Genomic DNA, 27,507 nt, shown 5'->3' with positions numbered 1-27,507 from the left:
CAGAAAGTAAGTAGATCCTTATGTTTCATTATGCAAACTGACAATGTGTGGAAGCAAAATATGTCCAACTTTATCAGCACAATTTAATACAGGAAACAGCAGAACCATTGTTTACACACACACACAGATTCTACTATAATCTGAAGGATCTTCTGCCTCAAAGTTTAGTAATCAGGCTCTACTGTCACATGTCAATGCTTCCACAGCTAGTCTTGGTGCTCTCCAATGCAGCTGTTTACCTGGATCCAGCATGAGTTATGAGAGCACTCAGTAAATTCATACGGAGCATATAAACCCAGGCCTATGACTAATCCTACTGCACCATCCATGGCACAGTTAATCTGAAGCTCAGCTAAATAAAAGGGACTAAATTTGTACTACAATTTTTCTTTCAAAGTGTTGTGGTTTCTTCTTAACTTTCAACTTTGGAAATGGTGAGAAAAATCAAAGCACCTTCATGTTCCAAAAAACAACAAAAAAATATTTAATAGAGCAACCTCACACTAGTCTGAAGGAACAGAGTATGGCTAGCAAAGTTCAAATAAACTTAAACAGCTAAAGCAATATTTGATTTTCCAAGCTTATATCTGGCCAGTTACACAAGAACTTACTAAAAAATATTAAAAAGACAGACTGTTAGACTTTATGATCTTCAGTCTTTTCCTACCTACATAATTCTATGACCCTATGACTCACTACTATGAATATTCTTTTACTTTCCAAATGGAGCAGGTCTGTGTTTAAAAAGAACTAAGTATTTTATAATTTGATTCAAAGTAACAGGTCAGCAAAAATGTTAAACTACTCATGGTGTCTCATGATTTATTATCCCACACACTGCCTACATAGCAAGCATTCCAGAACTACACATTTCTGGAACAAATGTTTTATGCACACAAACAGCAGTTTCAGTGCTTGGAAGTGCTGAGATTTTAACAGTAACATTTCTAAGTGAAGCATTTACTAACTGCTTACTGAAGAAGCTAACGCAATACCAAAATAAAAAACAATGCACACTTCAAGTTCACAGTACCCCTCTTTGGGGGAAACCAACTGTCAAGTACAACTCCTAATAGCACAAATATATTCCTCACAACTCTAACAAAAAAAAATGTAGCCTAAATTTTTTGGGGGGAACCCCCCAACCTAGATTAAGAGTTGGATAAAAACTGAAGAGTAGAATGGAGCCAGATTTGAACCACCAACTAAATCGGACAAAGGAACAGAACCCATAAACAAGTACAATAGTCTTATGTTGCCAGAAGAGACTTAAAGTACAGACAAGAATAATTAATACCATTTAATGGATTAAATAAATAGAACAAATTTCAGTGGATGCTTGTCAGTTTTCCAGACTGTACAACAGGAGACTTGTACCAGGTTAGAGACACATGTGAAGTTCAAAATAAAACACTACTTCTTAAACTGTTGGATTCACCTACTGTGAAGTCCCCACAGCTCTCCTATCCAGTCTTGTCAGATGTTAGCATTTCACAGGAGAATGCTCGAGATTAATGGTACCGGCTCCTCAGCTGCCACTGGTCACAGCACAAGCTAAATGCCCAGTGATTTCTACTGTATCTGCTACAGGGCCAGTAATCTCTTACAAAAGCACATGGCAAGCAGATAGCTTGGAAGTATAATCTCTTAAATATCACCTCATGACATTACCAGACATAGACTTAAGTATGAATTCAGGCTGCTAAACACTGTTACCGTATTCAAAATACATCAATGCTAGTACAAGAAACGCACAGTGGACACTTGTTGCTACACTTCTAAACAGGCTGACCACTAAATGAAACATTCTGACAGCAGCACCTACACCACTACTTCCCTGCAAAATTTATTTTTTTTTTTGTCTCATGTTCCCACTCACCCTTTTTGAAGCCACCCAGCAGTTATGCTTCTTTTCTACCACCATCTTGTATTCTCCTAATTCTGGGGTGGCTGCTGCCACTGACACAGTTTATGTTCCTTTTCCCCTTCTCAACTGTTTTCATATAGACAACCAAAGGTTGATAGTACTCATTATTTATAAAGTGGCACTAGTCTTGGAATTTCCACAGCTACTGGAATTTGAATGTGCCAGGAAACTTTGAATTAGTTAAGAAAGAAGCTGTGTGAATAATATCTGGAACAAAATATTTCAGTAAGTTAGCCATGTAGTAATAGAGTGTGAATCCCAGATTACATCACTGGTTGAAACCACAAGAGTGACAGATTCTGAAATGACACTGACTCAGAAAAAAGATCTGAGATAATTCTCAATGCTTCAGTAGCTGCATGCCAGCTTAATACCACAGAAGCAGCACCATTTAAACCTATAAGCCACCCTTCAGTTTTGTAAATTTCTTAAGAAATCAAGAATTACAACTAATCCTTTCTTTCCTAAGTCTTCAGTATTGCTCTTAGTAGATGTTCAAAATCAGTAGTACCCAAACTAGTCATCACACATAAAATAATTTTAAAAAGTTTATATAAAATGTTGCCTCAAGAAGCAATTGCCTATTAACTCATGTCAGCTTGTTTATTCAGGTCTAGACCTCTAATAAACTGCTTAGAGCTTCTTAGATACCTAGGCCATTACTATAATAAACACCTAAGTGATAAGACTATATTAGTTTAATATGGAAACAACAATTAAAAAGTATCAGTTTATATTCTGTATAACCTCTGGAACTTACTGAATTCTAAAAAACAAAGCTTACGGTGAAACAACCAGAGCACACACTCCATTTTGCAAACCTTTTGGTAACTTTTATTCACATCTTTATCTTTTGAAGTATAAATTGAGTTTAGAGCTATTTCAAATTTTCTATTAGTGCTTAATATCTTTTTATGACAATGGTTTTATGAAATTGTCTTTTTGCTTAGAATTTGATGCACATCATAAACTGACACCATAGCAGAAATTTTATGTACAACCCACTTGAATGTACACAGCTTTTGAATATAAATTCTACCTAGCTCTTCAAGACTATTCTTATATTAATACTCCTCAAATGTTTCAAGCTATTGGCTGTACAGCTACTGCTATATAGGAGGAACCCTTCTATCATTATGTGCATCACTTACACTATAACCAAGTTGCAGACTCTTTGTCTCACTATCAAGCAGTGCACCAGTACAATCCCAAGTGTCATACTTCAGAAACTCTGTGAAACATTCAAAAGGAAATACAGTACCTTAGAATTGAATCTACTTTAAAAAGACTAATCTTCTGAGAATGTACACGGTGTCTTAAAACGGTATCACTGCCTTATAGAGGGACAGCGCCATTTTACTTTAAAATCTGAGGCATTTTCTTCAACTAAGATATAGGCATAGCTTCCTTTGTGTGAGGTGCCAAACACAGCAGGACCATAAGCTGAGATTCAAAGGTTTGGAAATAAAACCTCTTATGCCAGAAATCAAATGAGGGAATGGATGCACATTTAGAGATAGTAATCATGCTTGCTGCCTCACAACTATACGCCATACCACCAGTGGCTAAAATGCTTGTGGCTCCAGGTTATCTAACATGTCAGCGCTGATACATTTAAGCAGTCAGCTGATAAAGGTATCAAAGGCCAGCCTCTACACTACCTTTAAGAGATTTGGGAATCGCCTCAAAATTTGAAGTCCAGAAACTTGTTTGTGTTTCTAATAGAACTTCACTAATAGCAAATAACTGAGCTGCTTGATTGATTTATCTTCTTGTAGTATGCTCAGAAACAATCACTACATAGTTTGAAACCATAGTATAAAAGAACATGATTAAAGACCTTCTAGAACATGAGTTTGAGTGGATGTTGTGTATGACCACACTACATGAGATAAATGCTGAGTGCTCCAACAGAAAGAAGCACCTCCTTTGGTCTTACAAGGTTTACCAAGACAGTTACTGTTAATTTCTGCCACAGTACAGCATGTCTCATCCAGACTCCAAATATCTATCTAATAAACCTCTAGAAATCCAGAGTGCCCTGACATTTTTCTCGACAGCGTGATTGGCCTTCGTGGCCTTTTACTATTCACTGAGCTATAAATACGGTGTGCAAAAACGGTAGGTTCAGTGACTGAGATATCAGAGAACTTCTACTAGTAAGTAGACTATCGTTAATAAAAATCAAAAATACTTTATTAAAAAACCCACACTGCAACAGAGGCATACTTTATGCGGATTATTCTGGTGGAGAGATAAAACAAAATTAAATTGGAATGGAATTCATTGCATATTTTCATCACACTCCACTTGCAATTCAGAACAACACTACTGTTTTATTATCTACAATTGTGACAGAGCCGACTGTCCCTATGTAACTATACAAAGAGTTGGGAAAATTAGAAAGCCAAGTGTGGGCATTCCTATCACAATACGACAAAAATCTCAACTGATTTTATTCAAAGCCCTACTTGTCATGCAACACCAAGACATTATTTGCAAATGAGATAAATGGGTACTCTCAAAGTTTATACCAGGACAAATGCAGTTTCACTAAAGGTTCGCTCATTATTGTAGAAGTAGTGGTTTTACATGAACTTTAGTTCACATACATTCCCAGTCTTCATCCACGCCTCACTTCAGTGTTTTTCATCTTGTAGCTCTAGAACTACAATCCACAAAAATAAGGAGAATAAGCATATTGACGGTTGACCTAAATTCACTACAAAAATGTCTCCACCTCTACTAAAAAACAGTACTTAGTGACACAGATTTGAAATGTTATATGAAAAAGACCTAACTATCCAGCCTCATCTTTTTCAAAAGCAAATATTTTCAGAACTGTTATTTGTATGTGAACCAGGAAAGAAAATTCAGTTGTGCACTCAACCATATTCTTTTGTTACATGCATTTTCCACGCAAAGCTACCTACAAGTAGAATATTATTTGTGGTTAATAGCACTAAAACAAAATTATGGCTCTTTCTGGTTGCTACTTAGACTTTGCATTTAACTGGTCTCAAATTAAGCTGAGAAAGCTTTGAAGTATACAAAAATATCAACCTATTCAAACACGGAGTTGCACACCCAACAGGCCCAGAAGCAAGAGTTAAGATAGATACCTACACATATAGTAGTTTGTTAGGCCTCAGACTAGTATACTGTCAAAGTCTGATGTAATCTAACCCCAAAAGGTCCTATGTTCCAAAACAGCACAGAGAAAACAACTTAGGTAGTCTCTCATCCAGGAATTAAATGACAGCCTTTGCTAGCAAACACTGAGGCACTAAAGCATATTAAAAGGAATCCCTGTCAATGTCTAAGAGCTTTAGAATGCATTTAATGGTATTGCTAAGAGTTTACCAGATTTATTAACTATCAGTAACTGAACTGCATACAGCTGAGAAATGCATTTTCAAAATGCTTCAAGAAATTTTTAATGCATCAAGAATACTGACAACAATTAAATGATACTTAGCTTATCTTCAGTTCACCCTTGTATAGTACACCCCTGGCAGATTCTGAAAGCAACAAGTATGCAAAATAACTTAAATAAAATCTATAAATACTCAAAACAATTGTCTTATTTTGTCCCAATTTTGTTACTGCAAGGCATTTATCTCCAGTCATAGCAACTTCTAAAATTGCATTCCAATACTACATTCATACTGTATTCTGTTTATAATATTAGTACAACTTTACTGTTTTAACTGGAGACCAGCATCTCCATTCTCCTCTCTACTGTTTGGACACCAAGCTGGCAGTTATGCTTCTTGTCCACTACCATCCTGCATTCCTCAAAGTGTTAGGTAGAAAAAGATCCTTCCTGCTCAAGCCTATGACCTGTAAGTTAAAATAGCATAAGGAAACACAGGTGTGAGACTCCTTAGACTTGGAACAAAAACAAACTCCTACCCCTATCTTCCAATCAAGTGCCCTAATCACCACACTGCTTAAGAATGGCATCATCTCCTATTCCACCAACGAGGTTTTAAACTCCATTCAAAACCCACTTATTCTGTCTACCAACTGGACCTCAAAAGTGAACACAATTTCACATTATCCCTAATCCAATTCTACAGTAAACTGTGGCACAGAAATGCAGAAACAGAAAGAATCCTATTCTGCACCCATTTCCCCCTCCACCCGGCACTATGCATTTCCAGTACTCATTTGCATATGGCATTTATCTCTGCTCCTCATCAATGGTTTTATTCAAGTCCTCACCAGACCATTACCTGGCCATCAACCAGGCCAGGCTGGATGGAGCTCTGAGCAACCTGGTCTAGTGGAAGGTGTCCCTGCCCATGGCAGGGGAGTTGGAACTAGATGATCCTTAAGGTCCCTTCCAACCCAAACCACTCTGTGATTATGAAATACCAGTGAAACTAACCACTCCAGAAACAAATTAAGTCTAAACAGGACAGCCAATTTTACTATTAAACAAGCTCAAAACGGAATTAAGCATTTAAAAGGGCCAGAGTCAGAGCAAAACCATTCAGCCAGATGCTGCAAGAACACTCTCCTTTTAACCAACACAAAGCTTCTGGAATGGCTCAACTGCTTATTAGACAACATGCACTGTTAATTCCCCATATTCCAATATGGATTTAGAAAGTTGGCAAGAACCTCTTGAGTTTTAGTGAAACTATTAAAAAAAACAAAACAGATACAGAACATCCTTATGATTGTGATAGGTAACAACTCATATCACAAACTAAACGACTACAACAGCTTTATCCATGTAAAAAACAACATATACTTATATGCAAGAAATTATTTTATCAACTTTGCAAAGGGGAAATGGGATACAGGTAGCTATTTGACTCCAACAGTATTTTCATTTAAAGAAGCAGACCATATTAAGTTGTAGAAGATACTAAGAATTATAAATCTGCTTCACAGAAAATTCACAGGGATTTTCATTACAGTACATTTGGTTTCTTTAGAAGCAATCTGCTTCTGTAAAGACTTCCTGTCCATTCTGGTTGCCTAGATACTGTTATATTTCACTGAAGATTTAATCAGGTACCTTTACTAAGTATATTACGCACTTCAAATGCAATCCTACATTTCTAAAAGGCATATATGAGAATGTAATGAGGTACAGTTTATTTCATTAATTGAAGTACTGTATATTGGAATGCTGTTGATTCCTTTAAATAAGCTTCAGGGAAGTATTTTCTAATTTCAATATTGCATTTACATGCATCCCTAAACATAAATACATAGCACCCATATAAACATAAAGACAGATGTCAACACTGCTACCTGATTTATGTTGTTACCTAAACATAAAAGAAATTCTCTTACTCAGAGCTTCAGTGACCTTTTAATTACCAAAGCCAGGCAAGGAAAGCAATTTATTTGCCTGTAATACTTAACAACAAATCTCTTTAAGAACTGGTTGTTAAATGCTCTACATCAATTACCCCATCAGCTGAGATCCTGAAAGAATACTATCATGAGAAAATTTTAAAGATTACACAGAAGTATAGTTTTCAAGGAAGGGCTGGCCATTAATTAAACAAAAATGATGTGGGAAGACAAAAATTGAACTAAACAGATAGCATGCTCAAGGAATAATACATATAGGTATCTGGGACACCAAGTGATTTTTAGGCCATTTTGCTTGGTACAGCATGACGAGATACATGATACTTTACCTCCTGTTACATATTCAAGCTGTAGATAATTCCAGAGATTTTGAAGCTGGCTCTGGCTCCACAGCTTTGCAAATTCCAAGGGCAAAGCCATGATGATGGGAAACATCTTCCAAATTCCCAACCCTAACACTTCTTACAGCTATACTGTGAAAGGGTTATAAGCAGCCACAAACATAAGATAGTCTATGACATCATATCATTCCTTCTTCCCATCTTGATTCTCATTAAGAAATCTTATTTTGTCTTGTCTGCTCCTACTTCATAGACAAGGAGAATGAAGTTTAGCATTAAGAGATGAGTTCAAATCTTTTATTGCAAAAGCATACGTTCTAGTACACAAGTCTCTCACCAAAGTTTTTGGTTTAATTGTGATTGTGTAATAAATTTCAGTATCTTAATTATCCTTCTGCTCAGAAATGTCACCAAGTTTATCACTTCAAAAACTCTTGCCTTTTTTGAATACTGCACTTAAAACCTACTGCTTTCAAAAGTTCGAAGTTCTGATTTTTCTAACTGGTCTCTCTATACCTTACCAACTTAAATACTTTTTGGATACAGAATCTCTCAGGTGAAACCAACTTAGTTCCATTTACAGAATAACAAAACAGTAATTTACACAAAGCCTGAGGTAACAGGACACTGAGCAAACAAGGGCAATAAATAGAACAGCTGACCTCAGTAAAGCCGGACAGTGACTAAGACTCCACCTCAGAATAGCGAGTTTTCATCAATACAGGCTCTCCTGTACACAGTTTGGAAAAAGACCTTATTAATAGATAATTATCAAGTCAGTTCAGATATATATTTAGTGTTCCATGGCAGAAAAACTTCACACTTAATAGAACATCTTAAATACCTCTTTTCTACTTCATCTTCTACCTTGAAATTTGCCAGATAGTATATTACAGGAAAGCAGACATCCATCAAGCTCAGCAGCAAAAGCTGACTTCAGAATTTCACGCCTTCTGAAGCCAGACTCATGGCCTGGTTTCAAAATATTTAGCCAGACTTTAGGATATGCTGACTACTCAATTATTCCTTTTCAGAGGACCAAAACAACTAAAGGGTAAAATGTGGCAGCAAAAGAACAATCCACTTTGGCCATATGATTATATAAATCAGCACAGCCTAAATCTTCACAGCACAAAGCCTGAGCTCAAGTTGTGCCAACAACTATGCAAGGAGCTATACTGTGAAGTGAGTTAAAAATAACTTCACAAGAGGAAGTTAGTTTAAATACACAATCATTTCAGCAATATAATCCATAGGGCTGAAGTAAACTGTCATAGCAGCACAATAACAATACAATAAACTGTGCTGCCAGAAAATGTAGGAAGAAACAAATTAAGTCAGCGTATTACAGAACTTAAGTGTAGCCTTGAGCCACCACTGATGCTGGGAGTGAATGGATGACCAAAAGGTACATTAACCAGAGCTTTTTTGGTCTCTGGTTTTGGTGGGAGGGTGGGAAGAAGCATTACGTTGATTTTAAATGACAACTTAAAGGAAAATATTTTTTAAATTGTAAAGTGTTTTCTAACTCTTAAAATATTAAAAAGCCTTAATGCCTAATGCAAGAGAAGTTACAGTAATTTGTATATATCCGTAACTACACTTTTTCATCAACAGACAAAAAAGCAAAGTCGCGATTACTGTTATCACAACATGGCACAAAATGTACCATTTGTCTTCAGCCCCTTCTAAAACACATACCGAAATACATTTTTTCCTAAGAACATTAGGAAATTAAAATCATGATATCATAAATGCTGATTTTATGAAGAAACTTCCAAAATGAAGATTTAAAATAATGCAACAGGTGACCTGAAATCACTGAAGACAATTTGTATTGCGGTGATGAAGTCTATATACACATTAGACACCAATATTACAATGTTGTAAATTATTACACCAACATTCAAATAGAAAGAGACAAGCATAAAAGAACACAAACTGCAATTACACAAACACAACCATAACTGAATGGCTGTGTTTTCTGTATATCCATGAGCCTCCTTTCACAAAAGGAAGGGGGATTATTACACTATGGGAATCTAGTAATTTTGACTGTTCTTTGAAATTATTGTTGTGTTTAGTACAAAGGCTTGAGGATTTCACTGACTTAACTACCAAGTCAGATATAAAAGTCCTCATAAATAACATCCTGATTGCTGGAGCCCAACTGTACCATATTAAAATGCAAGAGAAAAAAAAGCTCCCAGTTCAGAACTCCTGCTAGATCTAACCAGACAGGCAGAAAGTCAGAGGGCAGACAGACAAGATCAAACAAGCAAAAAAAACCCCTAACATTAAACACTTCTTTTAGGTATCACAAAACAGCTTTTAAATTGGAAGTAAACTTTGTAAATATCTATAGATAATTGCCTCTGAAAGCGAGACAGGAAATACTTTGTCAGATACGTTTTAGACTAGGCTTGCATAACTTAACAAAGATGAGGTCAACATCTCTTAAGTGTGCAATGCTTGTTTGTGAGAATAAGGCTTTCTTGAGATCTCCCGTAAGTTCAGACTTCTATAGCCTTTTTTGTCTGCAAGCATGGTGAAAGAGAATACTCTGGAGGAAAGGCAAGAGAAGTAACAGTACAAACAGCATAGATTTTTTTTTTTAGTCCAATGTGCAGTCAGGTCTGGAGGAAGGCAGGTATTGCCAAGGACTACAAGGATCATGCTGCTGAAAAGATGCGCATGCAGTGGGAGTCTGTTGACTAAGCAGACAGAAAGATGCAGCTCTATAACAAAAGAAAAGCAGTAGAGAAAAAGATGCTTGAAGTGTGAAGATTTAGAAGAGTTAACTTCATAGAACTGTTCTAGTTGCTACCCTAAGGAATAGGAAGAACTGCAATGAAAGAAAAAGTTTAAGAGCAGTACTCTGTCTGAAATTAAAAACCAGGTATCTTTAAGAATGTTCCAGTACAAATTACAAGGATCTATTCAGGAATGGAAAAGCGGCTTTGTTGGTCATGATAATAAAGGTATCCATTGAAGTTAAATCTACAAACAATTATCCAGAAAATAGACAGATAATTAAAGTTGTCAAATATATGGCCTGTGACCTCCTGGATCCCAGGATCCACTCCTGAAGACGTTTAAGACATATCTATTGCTCCTTTCACTGAATTTGCTATATTAGGTTAAGAATGTGATAATCCACAAGACAAAGTGCTAATCCTATAAACTCATGCTGCCGGTTTGAATATATTCATAAAACCTGATGAGTTAACCTCATACCAGAAGGCTTTCTACTAAATGAGGAACTGCCTGTTCTCCTGCAGTTGGCATAAATTCAGTCTTATGTGCTTTAGCTAATTCAACAGAAATGTACTTGCAAATCCACACCTGATCTGGATCACATGTATATTAACCCAGTACATAAGAACCACCATCTCCCAACATGATTAGAATTACACTCATTTGGCAAGCACCACTGGATTTTTTATTTGATAAATACTAAAAGTTAAGATGAGGAACCATGAAAGAGAAAAACAACATGGGTCTACTGCTTACACTGCTTGGAAGCTAGCCAAAATATACACTGCTTTTCAAAAATCTCACTCACACTTAAGCATGTGAAAAATTAAAAAAAAACCCACACCCAAAACAATTACTTCAAACAATTAGAAAACAGAAGTTTAGGAACTGTCAACTTGACACAAATATTAAAGTGCTTAAGGAAAAGTACTTTTGCATGTTATATTTTAGTGTTGGACAATATGCTAGACTGCACTTAAATTTTATGGGAAGGTCACACATTGAAAATAATTTTAAATGAAAGAAAGTTGCTTATTTATTGATTTTTTTTAATTAAAATAACCTAATTCCATGTATAAACAAGCATCTTCCATTTGGATTACAAACTATATGCTCAAATTCAGCTTACTACTAATAATGAGGATAGTGCTCAGAAATTTTTCAGGAAAGGTTATCCTGCTGTTGGGATAGCACATTGGAGTGCATAGAATTACAAGGATAAAATAGTTATACATGGGTAATGGTCAAAACCCAGTATTTTTGTTCCAAATGACCTGCCATCAAATTTGTACAAAATGATGTACCAATTTACAGATAACGATGAAAGAAGCTAGATAATCCAGGCCAAGAGTATTTTGCACAGCTTAAGTATGTCTGCTTCCTCATAAAGACAGGACAACAAAATATAACATGGATCAGTGACATTGTTTACAAAGTCATGGTTTAGGTACAGCTGTGTCACATCTATCTCAATTAAATCACTGTTATTTCCTGTTTTAGAAAAACCTTTAAAAAGCATATACTGGAATAAATTAAATTTAAAGGCTAGATACAGACTAATTTTATAAACACACCTCCCCTCAACTGAGCATTCTAGCTGAAGCTTCAGTAGAACTCTTTAGTCACCACACAAAAATATGAATTTTATAGACACTGTAAGAAATCTGTCTTATAGGGTCAGTAGGTATATAGCTACATGCTCTTTTTCTACATAAGCAAGGTACTTTAGATGCCTCACACACACTGTATTTTCCTGGCAGCAGACCACAATTTGTACTTTTCCTTTTATTTCAGTATCTTTTTAACAGAAAAATCCCATAAATAGATGTAGTACAAGCAAGCAGATTATAAACTATGACATATGGGCAAAACAAGCAATTGGGACAGTGAGTGGTGAGAAGGAAGTGACTCTAGTGGAAGTAACTTTATAAATAGTTTCGCGATCAGATAAAGCATTCATATAACATTTAAGACATCTGACAGAGTTGCAAGGAAAAGTAACTGAAAAACTTTAATTCCAAGACATGTGATATACAGAATTACATCCAAGGGTATATATACAAAACCTCAGCGTGAGTTCAGTAGATTATTATGTAATTTTTGTTTAAATAATGATTCAAACACTGGTAGTAAAAGTTTGCCTGACAGTTTTCCTATCTCTTTTTAATAGGGGAGGGGGAAATACTAAACCAACTGAGCTATTGCTCAGAACACTATGAGAAAACACTTGTATTTGAGCATTAGTTCCATATCCCAAGATTTCATGAGATTCCAGCAGAAAAAACATACAGAAAAGCTTTTGAGGAAAGTATTAGAAACACAGTTTGTTAAATTTAAAAATCAAAACTCATAGCACAGTACTTTACACATAAGAGCATTAAAAAACCTGAGAACAGTGACAGAACTCATTCTCAAGTTTAAAGCATACTTCTATACTTCATCCATACCCAGAGAGTATGATGAAAGATATGAAGACGACCACCAAACTACATGTCCTAGAAGTTCCATACAGAACAGCAAGGCACTGAAAAAATAATTTTAAATGCGTTGCCAGAAACCACAAAGCATTACTTTGTCATCTTTGAAAGAGACAATAGCAGCACTGCAGAAAGTGTTACTGATCTCATAACGGGATAACCTTTCCATACAACAATCCAAGGATTCCAAAGGTGTACAGGACTAGGCAACAGTACCAACCCAAAGCCTAACACTTTCTGGAAAACAAAAAATAAAAGCTTTAATTGCTTCTTTTCCAAGTGAAATTTTAGGTCTACAAACACATTTTAGGACGTTTGTTTTTCCCATACTAGGTTTGTTTCATCTCTTCATCTACACATGGAAGTGCTTCAGTTTCCTGCACCCTTCTGGAGCTATTTTAGAATAAAGTAACTTCTTTCTGTTGCTGAAGAGGTCTACTACAATGTCTGTAGTGAATCTAGCATAATCGATGTCGAGCAAAGTGAGAAACTGGGCATTGTTTAAAAAGTTTGCCTGAAACTGTAGGTCTGGGAGGGGAAGGGAGTAACAGGGAAAGCTGCAACTCAACAGCTATCTAAAACCGGATTAGAAGGATCCGGTCTCATTTAGTTATACGGCATATACTGCCGAACTCCCTACAATATTAATACAATGCAAATCTTCTAGCCTTCAGCTGTCTGCAAGCTGTACAGTCATTTTAGTCTTGCACAAAGGTATTACTAATTAAAACCTTCACTTTTTTCTTGTAATTTTTAAAATAGTCTGATTTTACTTATGTTTACACAAAAACATATCGCAAAATATACAAAAAAGCTAGCTTCAAGTTCCTGAGTTGTGCTCACAAGTACACACGATACATATTATGTGAGTCATTATACGTTTAGAATCCCCATCAAGGTTGTACTTTCCGTTAAGATTTCAGCAACACGAGAAAATTCCACAAAAATGAAACTGTGAGAAGTTAAATGGTGCTTTGCCTTTTGTTCCTTTGATGCTTTCTGCACTTTATTCTTGTAGCAACAATTTATATGTCCGGGTCTACAAGAAACTAACAGCAAACATCCTCCAACCAGCAATTTCCTTCGTCTAAGCAGAGATACACAGAATCCACGTCTTAAGTTTCAGATGTTATCCCCTTCATGTGGGAGTTAGGGCCCGGTCTGAACAAGCGCCCCGGGACAAACTACGCCGTGCCGCTTCCCCAGAGCGGCCCTGCCTGTAACCCCGAAAGAAGCCGAGACGCCCACCTGCGTTAACGGGCTGCTGTGCCTCCCCTCAGCCCCAGAACTTACGAGGGGCCACGAGCACACCCCCCACTACGGCCGGGCGGCTTTCCTCCAGCCACGTTATCCCAGGAACGCATCCCACCGCCCAACCACCCTCCAAGCCGGAGGAGCGGCCCCCCCTCCTCACATTAGCGGGAACTGGTGGGCACCTGCCCCGCCCTCGCCCACACAAGGGCCCTCGCCTCCGGGCTGGGAGGCTAGGGGGCACCTCACCCCAGGGCTTCGGCGGGAAAGGGGGATTACTTCAGGGGGACCCTGGCCTCACTGGAGCCCTTACCCAAGAGGAGCAGCTTGACCTCCCGGGCCGCCTTCTCGCCATCCTCCCGCAGGTTCCTGTCGATCATCTTGCTCCTCTCCACCGCTGCCTTGTCCTCGGCGCTCAGCGTGCAGCCCATTTTGGGAAGGGGGGTGTTTTATTTCGCCGGGAGATGAGAAGCAAGGGAGCGGCGGGGTTTGGCGCCCGGGGCCGCCGGAGAGGCGCTGAGGAGGGAGGGGGAGTGAGTGCCTTCCCGCTCTGTTTCTCTTCCCCCCCCCTCCCTCACCTGAAACGCAACGGCGGCGCAGGCACCACACGCAGAGTTTACCTCACACGCAAGCAACCGGAGAGGAAGAAAACGGGGAGGGGGCGAGGGGAGGCTTGCCTGAAGCCGTCCCCCGGGGAACGCGGAGAGGGAGCGGGCGGAGAGCCGCTAGCGGAGGCCACGCTGCAGGGCCCGCTGCCCGCCGGGCCGAGAGGCTGCTGCTCCCGCCGCCGCGGCCCTGGCGCTCCCGCGGCACCGCCCCCGCCCCCCGCAGGCGCTCGGTCGCGCGCGCCGCCCACACGGCGGCGCGGATGTGGGGGGCGCGGGGGAAGGAGAGCGGCGAACGCGTGCTCGGCGGGAAGGGCGGGGCGGCCGCGCGTGCGCACGGCGTCCGCGAGCCGTTGCGGAGGGCGGGGGGAAGCGCAAGGCAACCAGGACGCGCGTGGCGCTGGAAACGCGCGCGGGGGGCCTGGGCGGCACCGTCACCTGCAGGTGCCATCGCTGCACACCTGCCTGTGGCGGGGCCAGCCGCCGAGGGCTCGGATTTAAACGGCTCCGTGCGGGAGGTTCCGTCCCTCGGCGGGGCGGGGGAGCGCTGGGCGCGGCCGTACCACCGCCCGCAGGGGCGGTTCCGGAGGCTGAGGTGTCCTGCGGCGCGGCGGGGAGCGGGAGCCGGCGGAGGGGAGCGCTCTCCTCAGCCTCGCCGTCTGCTAACGGTGTCCGCGCCTGCCTTGTGCTCGCTACTCGCCGCTTCGCTGCCGAGATCCGTCAGAGGGCCTCGGGGTCCGGCCCCCACGGCGCCGGGTGCTGGTGGGCTCCAGGGCGGTTGTCCCCTCAGGAGGGGGTGGCCGGGGGGTGGCCTGGGGCTGCAGCGGGGCTCTCTGCTCTGAGGACTCACCAGCCAGCAGCATTTTTTCCCTCGCTAAAAGAAAGCCGAGTGAGACGATCCCACCCCACGGCTCAAAACCGCTCAGCCGGTTTTCGCGTGCCCTGCGTGCTTTCTGAGAGCTCAAGTGTAGGGCTGTCTGCATGTCCACATCCCATCTGCCGATGGGTTATTTTGTTGCTTGCTCGTTCTGTTCTTTAACATAAACCCCCTAAGAAAACATGCTAAGATGCAATTGCTACAATTCTTTCCCCGCCGTGCACGTGTTGAACTGTTTGGATTACAAAAGAAAGATCCTATTACCTTATAATAGGATCACAGAAATAAATCGGGTTGGAAAGGTCCTCAGGAGATCACCCAGTCCAACCTCCTGCCCCAAAGCAGGGTCAGCTGAGCTTCTGGGTGATGTATCCACCACCATTCCCCAGCTTGTGAGCACAGTCTGTTTGAAGCAAAGTAGGCTTCACAGAATTTCTTAGGTAAAGCAGCCTGCGCCTGAAATAAAGCTGAATCTCAGAAAAAAGTTTCAGTTGAACCATAAGACACAAGAGTCTGAGGCAAATCTGTTAAATTAAAGTTCATTTTCCCCAGTGAGTCCTTGGGATTTTTTGTTTCTATAGGATCTCAGGAATTTCAGCCTTCAGAATGAGCACAAAAAGCAGAATTTTACCATACAGGAGGTGTTTCAGCATTAGAGTACAAAGACTTCAAGTCAGACTCAGCTATTACTGTACTTGGAAAATTAAAAGTTTTTTCCTGTAATACTTAATCTTGATGAAAAAGTGTACTCAATATTCATCTTTTATTGGATATTTTTCTTTACAGGAATCTTTGCTCATGCTGAATAAACCATAAGTAATGAAGTAAAATGATGTAAGTAATGCTCAATTAAACTGTGACTTAAATAAGTTTAACATTTTCTGGTTGGTAAGCATGCACTGAACCCTAGCAAAACATGGTATAAAATCCTTTCTTAAAGAAACCTCAAACAACATTAACTCTTAAGACTTCATTAGACCTCCAAGACATTTTATTTGGCCATCTTCATTGTGCTACTGCTATGGAGAATGGCTGGGCAGCTGTGAGCTGTGACTTGATTCTTAGCCACCAGTCATCTACCCTCCTGAGAGGTTCATGTATGCAGTCCATTTTGTGTTCTTTTGAGCAGACTTCAACACTGGTACCATGGGATAAGAGTTTTTACAGAACAATTGATCTGACATATGGGAGCCTAGTCTTGTTTTAGGGTTCCTGGTATCTCCTGTGACAAAGTAGCAGAGGTAGCGATGTAGACCGCTGCTCAGGAAGGAACGGAGTTAGGGGAGCAGAAAATTTAATAAGCTAAGGGATAGTTTTCTGGTTTGGAAATAAAGGATAAAGAGTGATTTCTGAGATAAACAACACATGGTTTGGGTATCGGCAAATGAAAGTGCAGATTAGCGAATAAGAAAGTAGTAAACAGATTATGGTAGATGAAAATAATGTGGTGATGAGAGAGGTAGATGTTACAAGGCTGTAGATGCTACAACTAGGACACCCCAGCGTTGCGTGGCTTTTGTTTCATTTAATCATGTGCCTAGTGCACACATGTTTATACTTTCGACTAAGAGTGTCTGCTATGGTTCTGTCTCTGCCCTCTTGCCCTTTTAACACTGTCACTACACCCAGAGGTATAAAGGTTGAAATAGGCCTGAGACCCTTTTTTTTTTACGTCAGTCTGTAACAGGAAAACAGAACTGTATAGTGTCTGCTTTTTTACGTATTTAGTCTTAAATATAAACAGATTTCATGCTCTTTCTAGTCCTGTTTATCTTAAAAACACTTTATTTCATAATTAGGGCTTTTTCCTCTACCTTTTTGCTATTAGTCCTGTGGATAAAGTGTACCTTTATGTACACGGACAACATTACCAAAACCAGGGTCTAGATCCTGAAGACTTGCTTGCATATGTTTTCTCTGACATGGTGTTACTTGTGATGAAATTTTCAGCCAATTTGCATTTTTTTGTTTTTAATTTTTTATTTTTAATTTTACAGGAGTAGAAGAAATACTTGTTACAGGTTACATATGATTCACCAATATTACTTCCTTATGCACTGTCCTTTGAAACAATAAAAGATCTTTTAAACTGTGTTCATCGACATCAGTTGTTTAGTTCTACTTATGGAATAATGGCCCAGGTGATATATTATTATATTCTAGAGTTACTTCACATCGATAGAAGCTCAGGATCATGGAATGAGGCATATCTTTTTTACAGTGCCCAAGATGGGTGAAGAATGATTGTGCTAACTCTGTTGTGGCCAGGAAACTTGAAATACTCAGAACAAAGTTTGTCGATGAAGTGCTTTGCAGCAAATACTGTCTTACGATGTTAAGTTGTAGAGCAGTGGAGGCCTGAACCTATATCTGGAGCTAGTATAGATATGTAATCTGTATATGTGAATATAGATAGTAATCCATGATGTTTTACAATATTTTCCCATAATCTAATATATTCTACTGCATAGGAAAGAAACTATAGTTGAATAGTTAAATACAGTCCGTATTTGGGCAGTACACCATCTATCAGTTTTATTTCAAAATGTCAGGAGTGTTTTTGCTCAAATGCATTGATTAGAGTTGCTTCACAGCAGTGTGGTTATATGAAGTAGTGTATTTCATCCCTATAGTTAGAATTATACAGCTTTTCCCTTCCTCTGACAAGTTGGGAGGTTGCTCAGAAGCTCTCTGTGTGTTGTGTGGCCTTGTTCCTGCAAGAGGATTATTTCAAGAGTTTTTGTTGTTTTGCTAGCTTTAACAACAAATAGCCATTGTTTAGTATGACCTCCTTTTGAGTCCCCGTCACCTGCTCTTGGGCTCGTTTCTCTGTAAGATTATCTTTAGCTGCTACTGCATGGGCTTAATAGATAGAATTTCTCACGTTTGGTGTAGAATATACAGTTTTGTGGGGATAATGATAATCCTTTAGCCTTCTATTTTGCTTTTTTTTTCCCCAGATTTTAATTTATCTGATTCAGCCACCTTATTTGCTCACATCTTTAACCAGACAATATGCAAAGTCATGTATGAGAAATTGAATATAATTGTTATGAAAGAAATAGAGGAAAATGGGCAAGAATTTGAATTTCTATCTTTGGAAAAGTGAACAGACCAAAGTAAAATGCTTTTGAATAAAGTATGTAACTACATGCATAATTATAACTCAACACCTAAACTAAAATAACATTTTATCTAATTTATTTAATTTCTTTTTGTGCTAAGAAAAGAAAATGTTCCCACGATTCAGTACAAAGTATCTTCTTCCATACTGCTGCTTCACTTTTAAACTGTATATATTGCAGTGTTGCCTTTAGCCAGCTTCTTGACTTTTTCACAGTTTTAGTAAACCCCATTTTTTTCCAGATTAACTAGGGGCCTCCCATGTGATGCCATGGTCCCATATGGCATCATACCTAACTAATTACCAATGGTAAGAAATTGTATTGCACTATTTGAAATTATAATCACATGAAGAGCTGTAAAATAGACATCAAAACAAATACAAATCTACTATATGAGTTAAATGTCAAATGCCCCTGTTCCCCATTGCTGAACCCTCTGGCAAAGTACATGTAGTCCACCTTCCAAGAACCTCTGGATTACACTGTATGCTGCACGAATCTGATTCTGCTCTCACGTTAGTGTAGTTAATTAATAGATAGTGGATACTTTAGATGTTAATTAGCTATTATAATGTCCCTGTTCAGCAACGTCCCTAATGACAGGGCAGATCTCGGATGTCACATGCAACACCTCTATTCAGGACCTTTCTAAGAGATTTTGTATGCTTAATTCAAAATGAAATTTTTGTTGGACCCACAAAACAAGTTCAGTTTTAAAATTTGCTAATGCTGTAGCTGAACAATACTGAAGTGAGTAAGCTGTAACTTGGTAGCATACTAACACCTATAGTGCTTGTTATTGTGGATGCAAGTAATTATTGTCAGTGCCTTGGGAGATGACAAGGTGTATATTGTGCAAGGATGGCACCGTTGGGAGGGAGAGGAGCCATACGCTGTGTAGGCCAGTGAGTGCTGTGCACAGCCTAGTACTCACTGCTGCCCTGACATACACAGTAAGGATTCCGTTAATGTTAATGAAGGCAGTGCTAATTACACTAATGTGGGAGAGGAATCAGCTTTGTGTATACATACAGTGTAATCCAGAGGTCCTTGAAGGTGGACTGCATGTATTTTGCTAGGAGAAGGCTCAGTAGTGGGGCAGAGGGGAGTTTGACATTTAATTCATATTATGTTAACCCTTCCAAAAGATCAGGTTTCCAAAAGTTGTGTGTCTGTAAGCTGATGATTTCTATGTTCAAAACACTGTAGATAAATTCTCTCCTTGAATATGACAGTCAGAAGCAAATGTTCAGCAAGGCAGATTTCTTTCTGTGCAGTCTGCATGTTTTTGTAAGATTTATCTTGTTAGATTTAATTCTGAATAGTTCTGGCAAAAGAAGCTACATAATCTACTGTCATTTCTAACCCTGAGCTGCAAATGAACTAATCATAGTATGGAGTTCATAGTATAAATAAACCAAGGAAGAACTCATTGAAAAATTGAGCATGTTATTAATAAAGATTCTATTAATTTGAGAGACAGAGACACACACAGATACACGTCTGTTTCCATAGTGCTAAGAAGCCAGCACAAACTGTAGAACTTCATAATATAGTGCCTTTAGTAAACCCATAGCAGAAACTAATTAAACATGAAATAAAGTGCAAAAAAACAGGTAAACATGCAATGTTATGAAATACATGCCTCTTTGGGATGTGGTCTGGGGCAGTTATATTATTCTTTGTTCCTTTGTAGGTATGGATAAATTGAAATTATTTCACAGTAAGTGTGAAATGACACTGTGAACCACTAAGTGTTGTGCTGGTAAATGTTACTGCATGTGAGTAAAAATTAGATGCATAAATATGTACATTCATCTGCAATTGTCACATCAGCAACCATTACAGAGTAGATGTCATTCTATTTGTATAAAGCTTTTGTAAATCTTTGTTGTAGTGACTATTTCAGTTTTGAATTGTAGGAAGTAAACATCAGTGTGTAGGCAAAAAAATCCATCAGCATAATGTTCACTCTTACAATACTAGGTCATCATGAGTTGGTGTCTTTTTAAATGAATTTAAGATAAACCTCTTTATTCAAAATCTGTAAAAGTATAGTGAGTGAAACAACTATGTAAGATGTTACACTAAATGAGATACTCGGGAAAAAAACTGCAGGAATATTCCAGTTTTCTCTCACATAAACACAGAGTAACTGTAAGAAAACGTAGCAGTATTTGACTGTCATATATAGTGTCTTCACATGTACACTAAAAGGCAGCTCTTATGAGTAGGTACCTGAATAATCTGTTTTCTTTTACTGCATTTGAAAATTGCATATGAATGTTACTTATTGTGATAAATAGATTCTATAATGTATTAATACAAAGTTTTAATTCCTAGTTGTAGGTATACTACAAATCCAGCAACCATTTTGCTAACAAAGCATATCAAAAAACCAAATATAGGACTGATTACTTAAAGTGATTCAGAGTTTTTTCCAATAATTGCAAATTCAAAATAAATCGCGGGTAAAGTCTATTGATTGGATGGAGTGGATTATGACCATCTTATCCAATAAATATTTATTTTCTAACAAATGAAAGGTACATGATATTTACATGTAAATGAAAAATAATTGTTTAGTAAGTATTCCTTTCTATTTTTGCAAATATTTATGTGTGGGTTATGGCAGTAGTCATTCCATTTCAGAATGCTGAATGTGTGAGCACTGATCAGTAAATACCAAGTAAAATGACTTTGAAATATATATCAGGGTGGGTTTCTCCTTCTTTTCCCCAGGCATGATGACATAAAGTGTAATACTAGACCTTGAGATTCTATTACTGTGACTCTCTAAGAGTCCCTTGGTTACAAAAAATGGAGAAGAAACAAAGTGGTAAAACTGCCTGCCTACTTTCAGCGACTGTTATGGAGAGCAACATGAAGCAGGTGTGAAGGCAGGCCTTTGTCATGGCTTTGTGTTTCCATGTATGCTGAATCTTCAAAATGTTCCTGTTCATTCTCAGCCATACAAGGTCCCAGATTCAATCCAGAGTTACTCTTTCATCTGTCTTTGCTTTACTCTTGTCCTGTAATTAGCTTTGAATTCTGCTGCTTCTGAAGAAGGGCTTGTATGCCCTAAAGCTTGGGTTTTTTCCCTTAGTTGCACTGGTGATCTAAATCAACCACCAAACCTAAGTTTTAAGCAGTTTATTAGAAACTACAAAATTCATGGTTCAAATCCTGGGTACCTTGAAATCAATGGAAATATTACCATCACTATTACTTTACCGTTACTGTACCTCATCCAGTTTTTCTCTTTTGGAACTGCTCAAGTGCTTAAAGTTATACGTGTGTTTAATGCCAGGGTGCTCAGCATCTTTCAAAATTCCTATGCAGTTAGGCAGATTGTGCTGACACTTACTGTGTTGCAAAAGCATTGTTTTTACTGGGTAAATGAAGAAAGTCATTATAACTTTTTGTCTCAAATTTGATACTAAATTATTTGGGAGGAGAGATGTACTCATCGTCTAGGCTTTGAAGCATAACATCTAAGTTAATTTCCATCTCCGTTCTGAATTTTGTGTTTCTGTAACTGAGTAATTTTCTCATTTAAGTTTCTCCTTAAATTGCCTAAAAAAAGCAGAACACTTCCTGACATCACAGAAATGTGGATAAATATGCAGGATATTCTCTATTGTGGTGGCGAGATAGGTTCTGTTTTGTTGATTTATATGAAATGAATAATTACTCAGGGCAAAACAGATATTAGCCTCATTGCAGGACATAGTGGTTTCTAATGCTCCATCCTTTGTCTTCCAAACAGGAACAAGTAAACCCAGCATGTAGCTGGTTATATTTCAGTGCTCCTTTGTTTACCATGGCATTGGCTTCACTTTTATATAAATTAGCCCAAGTTGCCTGGGTAATATTATTCATTCTATTGTTTGTTTACATGTTCAATGTCCTTAAAGCTCATAGTAATAATGGGCTGCAGTTTTTTTTCAAGGAGACTAGTTCACTTTTCTCAACATCTGCACAGAATACAGAGAATCAATGGTCACAAAGTTATTAATTTTTAATTTTCATGGTGAATTGAATACCATTATGGTGTTTAGCTGAATAATACATTATGTCTAATGGTGCCTGGTATTATAAATTACATTTTGAATATAATCTTGCCTTTGAAAGCTAAGAAGTTTTGCTTTGGAGTATTCTGTTGATATGTTTAAATCTCACAAAAACAAAAAACAAAACAAACAAAAAACCCTCCAAACAAACAAAAAAAAACCCTACAGGTACCAGAGGAGGATTCTGACAAGATTTTTTTTCTTGAATAAAGTTTGTGGAATCAGTTGTGTTAACAAGATAAAATCAAGTAACACAAACAATGTTTTTTATAAAAATGCAATGTTGAAACAGGCATAAAATCTGTTTGTAAAATAGCAGGAAAATATTTTCAGTAATATTTTGTCTTGAAAAAGTTATGGTTGGCAACAGAAATAATATATGTTAGCTAAATACATTCAACTTTATTAATACCAAATCATAGATCAACTGTAAGGAAAGTAGAATGCTGTCATCAGTATCTGTAAGACTTCGTTGTAATTTAGGATTATATGGTGTGAAGAAAGAATCTAGAAATAAAACCTTTCTTAACAAAATAATTTCTTCTCCTCTTCAGTATGCAAAAATAACCCTTCCTTGTCTGTCGCAAGATCACCTGAATGAATAATCTGGCAAACTATTCTGTGCAGTTTATTCCATTATGTTGAATTTTGGCTAATATATCTATTCCCAAGAAAGTAGATGCTGTTTTCAGCTTCTCTCATGAGAGGCATTTGGAAGATCCAGATATTTCCCTAACTAAAGCAGAACTCGAAAGCTGAGTTGTGAGCCTTTGCTGCAAGAATTTGAGGAACCCAGATTTAGAAAACTCTGTATTGATAAAACTGCCTAAGGGAACAAAAACAGGAAATGTTTTTAGATGAGAAAGAACTGTCAGGAATTTAAACAGGAAAGGCTGAGTACTGTTTGTTACTGCAGAATGCTAATGTTGTGTGCAGAATGACCACTACCCTAATGATTAGAGTGTTAATAGAAACTCAGTCCAAGGTCAGACAATCCAGGTCAGCAGTGCAAAGTGGTCCACAAGGTACTTTGCTGGTTAAAAAACCTAAAAATGGAGTTATAGACAAGGGAGTGGGATGCCCAGCTATCCCCTGTATTAGTAGGACCAAGTTTCAAAGAAGAATTAAGAATAGAAAAAAGATCTAGGGGACTCTAAAGAGAGCTAGGGTCAGAGGAGTCAGAAGGAAGCTGAAGTCCAGACAAGCAGTGAGCTCCAGCTGGAGCAGAGTAATGCACTGCCAGCACAGTGATCAGGAGCGGATCATGAATGGAGGTACAAGCAGGTACGGTGCTTGCCCACAGAATGAGTTATTATCTGCAGGACAGAAAGGCTTGGAAAGACAGAAGATGAAATGCCATCATGATAGTAAGCTTTAAGGTGTGACTGAAGAGCTGCACTTCCCATGGGTGTGGGGAGGCAGGTGGGCTGTAGATGGGCTCTTGTTGAGCGGATGGGCTGGAAGACCTGCTTATCACCCAAAAACTCAGAGGCTTGCAGGTCTCAGAGATCACTGAAACTTGTCAGCTGAGAAACCATTACAGTTCTTAGCAGCTCTTTTGCTTGTGGATAAGAGTTACTATGTCAAGGAATAGCTGCAGTTCACAAGTTTCCACCTGCTGAGGCTCACAGCAGCCCCTCTGGGAGGCTGGGCTGCGCTGGAGCCTGAGGCTCTGGTTTCAGAGCAGACTGGTAAGCAATGGGAGTTTTCTCCCAGAACTGTCTTAGACTGAAACCAGATTGGTAGTGAGCAAAACAGGTTGGAATGCACAACCTTCATTTTTACAAAAACAAAACAAAACATCCAAACAAAAATCCAAGCCATAAACAAAAAAGCATGAAGAACTCATAAGTTCTGAACTGACCCATTTGGTAGGTTTCCTTAATCTTAAATAAACCTGCTCTCTCACTGATCTATGCTTCTTTTGCATATTGGAGCAAAAGGTAAGAGTAAATCCCATTACAACCCTTGTTTTTTGCTAAGCTAGGTTGGCTATATTACACTTTTTCATTTCCAGAGATACTCTGACATATGTTCAATTAATGTGCAAACAGTAGGTTTCTACAACGAATTTCTGTTCCTAGAAAGACAGATCTGATGTTATTGTATTATCTATTAAAAAGTAGCACTGAGAGGATACATATGGAAATAGTATAATAAAAAACTAATTACATGAGCATTGAACTAGTGCTGCTGAGATATCCCCTGCTACAGTAGGCTGGTCAGCCTGAGTCAAAATAACAGAGAACAGATATACAATTCACTTCCTTCTGAATTAAAAAGTAGGAATAAAATCAATTTGAATCAAAATATTACTGAATTTAATTTTCAAAAAAGAAATATTTTTTATTTTTTAATGGAAACTTGTAAGGCTTTTGACTAAGTATTCCATGACAATCAGATTGAAAATGCAGCAATATGCTTTATCCATGATTCAGACCATAGAGGGTTTTATATAAAGTGACCTGGCAGATTTTAAAAATACATATAAAATTCTGTATCTTTATATAGATATGTATTTCTGCCATTTGTGACATTTATGTAAATATTATGCCCAGATTTTCACTGATGAATGGGATTTATAGTAGGGTTCTGCAGAAAAGAGGACTCATTTGTGTTCTGTGCTTGATAACTTTGAATTAATTATCATACCATATCTGATATGACACACAGGCCAACAAAACATTAAGTAAGATTGAGGCTAAGGCATTTATACAGCATGACCTAGAACGATTGTGATGCTGGACCCTGGAGGGGGAGGGGAAGGAGAAAGTGTTTATATAACTAAACAAAGAATTAGCGTATAAAGAGGCAATTTTACCTCTTCTTCAAGTTTTAATGAGACCAGTATTGAAATACTACTTGGAGAGCTAATGTGGACATACCAAAAAAAGGAAGTTGAAAATCTGCAGTCAACGTATAAATCATCATAAAGATGCACAGGGATAATTACCTAATAAAAAGGAAAAGGAGCAGGAACAGAAGGAGCTGGCTGCACTGCATCTTGCAGCGGTTCAGACGGTCTCTTCAGAAGGTATGGCACGTCTGCGCTTTACCGAGACAAGGCATGGCTTCTGAGCAGGCACCGAGGCCACCGCTGAAACTTTCCCAAATGACAAGTACATAGTTTAAGTGTCAGTGACAGATGGGAAATCAAACTAGATAATCCGTTTGTTTAGACTTCCTTAATGTCAGCATACCTGTGGTAAAATAATTTAGGAATGAACTGTAGCAAATCTCTTCTAATTAGATGTTACAGATTTCCTCAATGTGACCTTCCAAAAGATCCCACAAGTAAGGCTGATTCTCAAAACAGCATGGTTTTCCCTTAGTTAAACTAAAGCTGTGTGACTTGCTGCAGATAGCTGTGATATGGAATTCTGTAATTTGAATAAAAAGAACCTTTTAATTAGGTATGAAACATGGCAGAGATGTCTGGCAACTTTTGCGTTCCCTTGAACTCCTGTTTAGCTCATTGCTAGGAGCTGTAAGGCTGCTAGGCCTTACAGCTAGAGTTCAAAGCCTGATTTATGTTACTGATTAAAAATCACCTAAAAGCCATTGGAAAAGAGAAGTATGGGCACATAAGTATGCAGTGCAGCTCTATCTACCAGGTTTACCAAGCCTTTTACTAGATCTGGCTGCTGAATTTTGATTTTTACAAAAATTCCAGGTCTTGGTGACTGGCAGAAAAGAGGAGCTGGCGTTGGCATTAAAAATCACCTTTGTAATTATATTATTGCGCTGAGTAGTCTGACCCTTCAGTCTCTCATCCGATCTCTAAGCAGGATAGTATATGTAATTGTTAAATACGAAAGTGGAAACTGGGGAGAGAAGAGGGAGTGCTTTCCAGTTACGGCGTTGTGGGGGAACATGTGACGTGAATGTGTGACTTGACCGTGCAAGCTGCAGAGGGGAAGGACACCGTGGCTGGCACCGGCAGCGAGCTGGGCTTACACAGCAGTGCGGCCATTTCTGAGCTAATAGGGCCTGGCAAGAAAAATCACCTTGCGTTACCATGCTTCAGAAAGGGCTTATAAACTCAGGCTTACTGCAGTGCCCTGCCTAAACAGCAGAACTGGCTCCCCAGCAAATCTGGCTCCTCAGCACTGTTTGAAAGTGCCTGTGTGACCCAGGCACCCTCTGCTAGTGCCTGCAGTACAAAACGGTAATGAACGTTCATGGCTTGCTATGCCCTATTTAAGTCCGTAATAAGAGAGCAAACAACCCAGATTTCAGGGATGAGGAACAACAAAGGTATCAGAGAAACGTGGCAGTTTTCTCAGGAATAGGTGTTGCAGTACTGACTTGGCCACACCAGCCTGGCCTATCCAAATATAAATGTTACTTTTCACACCAAACTTTTTCATTTTCACTTCCTCTTTAGACATGTATCTATATTGTTTATTCACAAGCACGTTACATCTTTTAGATGTACATTGAAGCAGGCAGTGTGGTATCTCTCTATTCATACATTTCTGCTTTTTAATAGGATCCATTCAGAGCAAGACAAAAGCCTGATTGAATGCTGGGAGAAATTTTGTATGGTAGAGTCATTTAAATGTGAACTAGGACATTCTCTGGACAATTACATAAAAATGGCAAGTGACCCTCTGTACAATAGTTGCTTTCAACGTGCTCCAAGGCCAAGACAGGCTTTTGACAGTTACATAGTGCAGATGGGTCGTGATCAGCCAACACAGAAATGTTCGGCATTGTGCAAAATGAGAATCACAT

The 27,507-nt window shown here is 38.7% G+C and overlaps 1 protein-coding gene across 2 annotated transcripts in view; it reads right to left on the bottom strand.

Annotated features, from left to right (window-relative positions):
* Positions 1–14,880, bottom strand: part of GNAI1 (G protein subunit alpha i1) — a 36,316-nt gene extending 21,436 nt beyond the window's left edge. Inside the window, exons 1-2 of one of the 2 annotated variants that reach the window (XM_056340460.1) lie at positions 14,711–14,880; positions 14,404–14,606 (exon numbers count right to left, since the gene is read on the bottom strand). In XM_056340460.1, the coding sequence (XP_056196435.1) occupies positions 14,404–14,521 (118 nt within the window). In that variant the 5' untranslated portion in view covers positions 14,522–14,606; positions 14,711–14,880. The remainder of the gene's footprint in view (positions 1–14,403; positions 14,607–14,710) is intronic. The other variant, XM_056340458.1, reaches the window with a different exon arrangement.
* Between the last annotated feature and the right edge of the window lie 12,627 nt (positions 14,881–27,507).

This window comes from Falco biarmicus, chromosome 5 (assembly GCF_023638135.1).
Source record: "Falco biarmicus isolate bFalBia1 chromosome 5, bFalBia1.pri, whole genome shotgun sequence".
Lineage (NCBI taxonomy): Eukaryota > Metazoa > Chordata > Aves > Falconiformes > Falconidae > Falco > Falco biarmicus.
Note: the sequence above shows the minus strand (reverse complement) of the source record. Positions and strands in the feature narration are given on the sequence as shown.